Raw genomic sequence first — 1,952 nt, forward strand, 5'->3', positions numbered from 1 at the left:
TTCCCTCCGGGTACTCCGGCTTCTTCCCACTTCCAAAGACATGCACCTGGGGATAGGTTGATTGGCAACACTAAAGTGGCCCTAGTGTGGGAATGTGAGTGTGAATGTTGTTTGTCTATCTGTGTTGGCTCTGCGATGAGGTGGCGACTTGTCCAGGGTGTACCCCGCCTTCCGCCCGATTGTAGCTGAGATAGGCGCCAGCGCCCCCCGCGACCCCGACAGGGAATAAGCGGTAGAAAATGGATGGATGGATATATATATATATATATGTGTGTGTGTGTATATATGTGTGTGTGTATGTATATATATATATATATATATATATATATATATATATATATATATATGTATGTGTATATATATATATATATGTGTGTGTATATATATATGTATATATATGTCTTGATTGGATTATCCAGAGAATAGTGCTCGATACCGTGGTAGAGCGCAATATGTAGGTGTGGGATAAATCACAAGACTACTTCATCTCTACAGAACTGTTTCATGAGGGGTTCCTGATGATTGAGGGAACCCCTCATGAAACAGTTCTGTAGAGATGAAGTAGTCTTGTGATTTTTTCCCACACCTAAATATATGTATATATATATATGTATATATATATGTACCTGTTAGAAACATTCCCTTTAATTGTTTTATTCATTTAATAATAAAATGTATTCTTATTTCTAATAGTTTTCCCCAAATATGTTTTCACATCTGACAGGCCATTTTTTTTTTTTAATTATTGTGAGAATTCTTCTCTTCACACCGTACACCCCAACCCCTCCCCCCATCCCAAATCTAATTAAAAAATCGATTTAAATTTTTGCCAATTATTTAATTATTATTCCACAATCAAACATTTTTATGTTAAAATACTGAACAGATGTTTAACTTATCCAAATAAACATCTGTTCAGTATTTTAACATAAAACTGTTTGATTGTGATCAACCACTTTTAAGTTCAACACAATTACAAAGTTGCCAACACTGGTGCCTCCTGCTGAGTCTTCTTATTCTCTGGCAGACCAGGTGCATTAAAAGTTGTTTATGTGCGGGGTAAAACCGGTTTTACAATCTACATTTATAAAAATAAAACCCCCAAATCCTAAAGACTGTTTTGAAGTGGCGGTGTGTGTTGTTGTTGTTGTTGTTTTTGGCCGCAGTGACATCACCCACTACTGGCCTGGCATGCACATTACATCATTTTTACTCCAGACTTTACTAGATAATTCTTGTGTAAGCATAGACTCTAAAAAAAAATAATAATGATAAGGTGTTTGTTTCCGGAAGACACAAAGGCCGAGCTGCTGGAACGCGGGATCAATGCCGGGCTGAAACAAAGCCTGCATGTGACGGCGGTGCTGGAACTCTCCTCTTTGTCCACAGTTGGGACTTTTAACCACAGAGGGCCCACTGAGGGGCCATCAGTGGACGAGGAGGAAAGAGAAGGACAGAAGGAGAAACCGGCCAGTTGCATGAGTCCCATCCTGCCTCTCTTATCACACCTCGCCTCCCATTTCATCGGCTCCTTGTCCCCTCTGCTCTCTGGAGCCATGCACCCTCAGCGCCCGCTGCCCCAGGCCGCGCCTGCTGCGTCTTCTTGCTCGCCCTCGTCTCTGGGGCAGCAGCTGCGAGACATGGCCACGGGTCTAGGGCGGGGAAAGAACTTCCTGGGAGGGAACGTCGCCTACGGCTTCGTGCAGTCGCTCAAGGAGTGTCTTTATTTCCTGCTGTGTTGCTGGTGCATCAAGGAGATCCTGGACTGAACCCAATAAGTAAAAGGCAAGTCATATTTTACATTTATATATTGATTTTCTTGATGTTTGTCAGAGCATTGATGATTACTTTGTTTTGTTCATAGGGTGCTCTTCTTTAGCTTGATTATCTTTGATTTGGAAAGCTGCACAGGGACTAACACTGTGGTGACAGAATAAAGGATTTAACTAATA

At 41.4% G+C, this 1,952-nt stretch overlaps 1 protein-coding gene across 1 annotated transcript; it reads left to right on the top strand.

Annotated features, from left to right (window-relative positions):
* Positions 1-1,179: 1,179 nt before the first annotated feature.
* Positions 1,180-1,952, top strand: lenep (lens epithelial protein). Its single transcript, XM_061881449.1, has 2 exons — positions 1,180-1,785; positions 1,865-1,952. Exon 1 carries the CDS (start codon positions 1,269-1,271, stop codon positions 1,767-1,769), a length of 501 nt encoding a protein of 166 aa, XP_061737433.1. The 5' UTR covers positions 1,180-1,268; the 3' UTR covers positions 1,770-1,785; positions 1,865-1,952.

The sequence above is a fragment of the Nerophis ophidion genome, linkage group LG21 (assembly GCF_033978795.1).
Source record: "Nerophis ophidion isolate RoL-2023_Sa linkage group LG21, RoL_Noph_v1.0, whole genome shotgun sequence".
NCBI lineage: Eukaryota > Metazoa > Chordata > Actinopteri > Syngnathiformes > Syngnathidae > Nerophis > Nerophis ophidion.

Excerpts from the sequence above, each read along its gene's own strand:
- lenep (XM_061881449.1), top strand. The coding sequence starts at position 1,269 with ATGATAAGGTGTTTGTTTCCGGAAGACACAAAGGCCGAGCTGCTGGAA.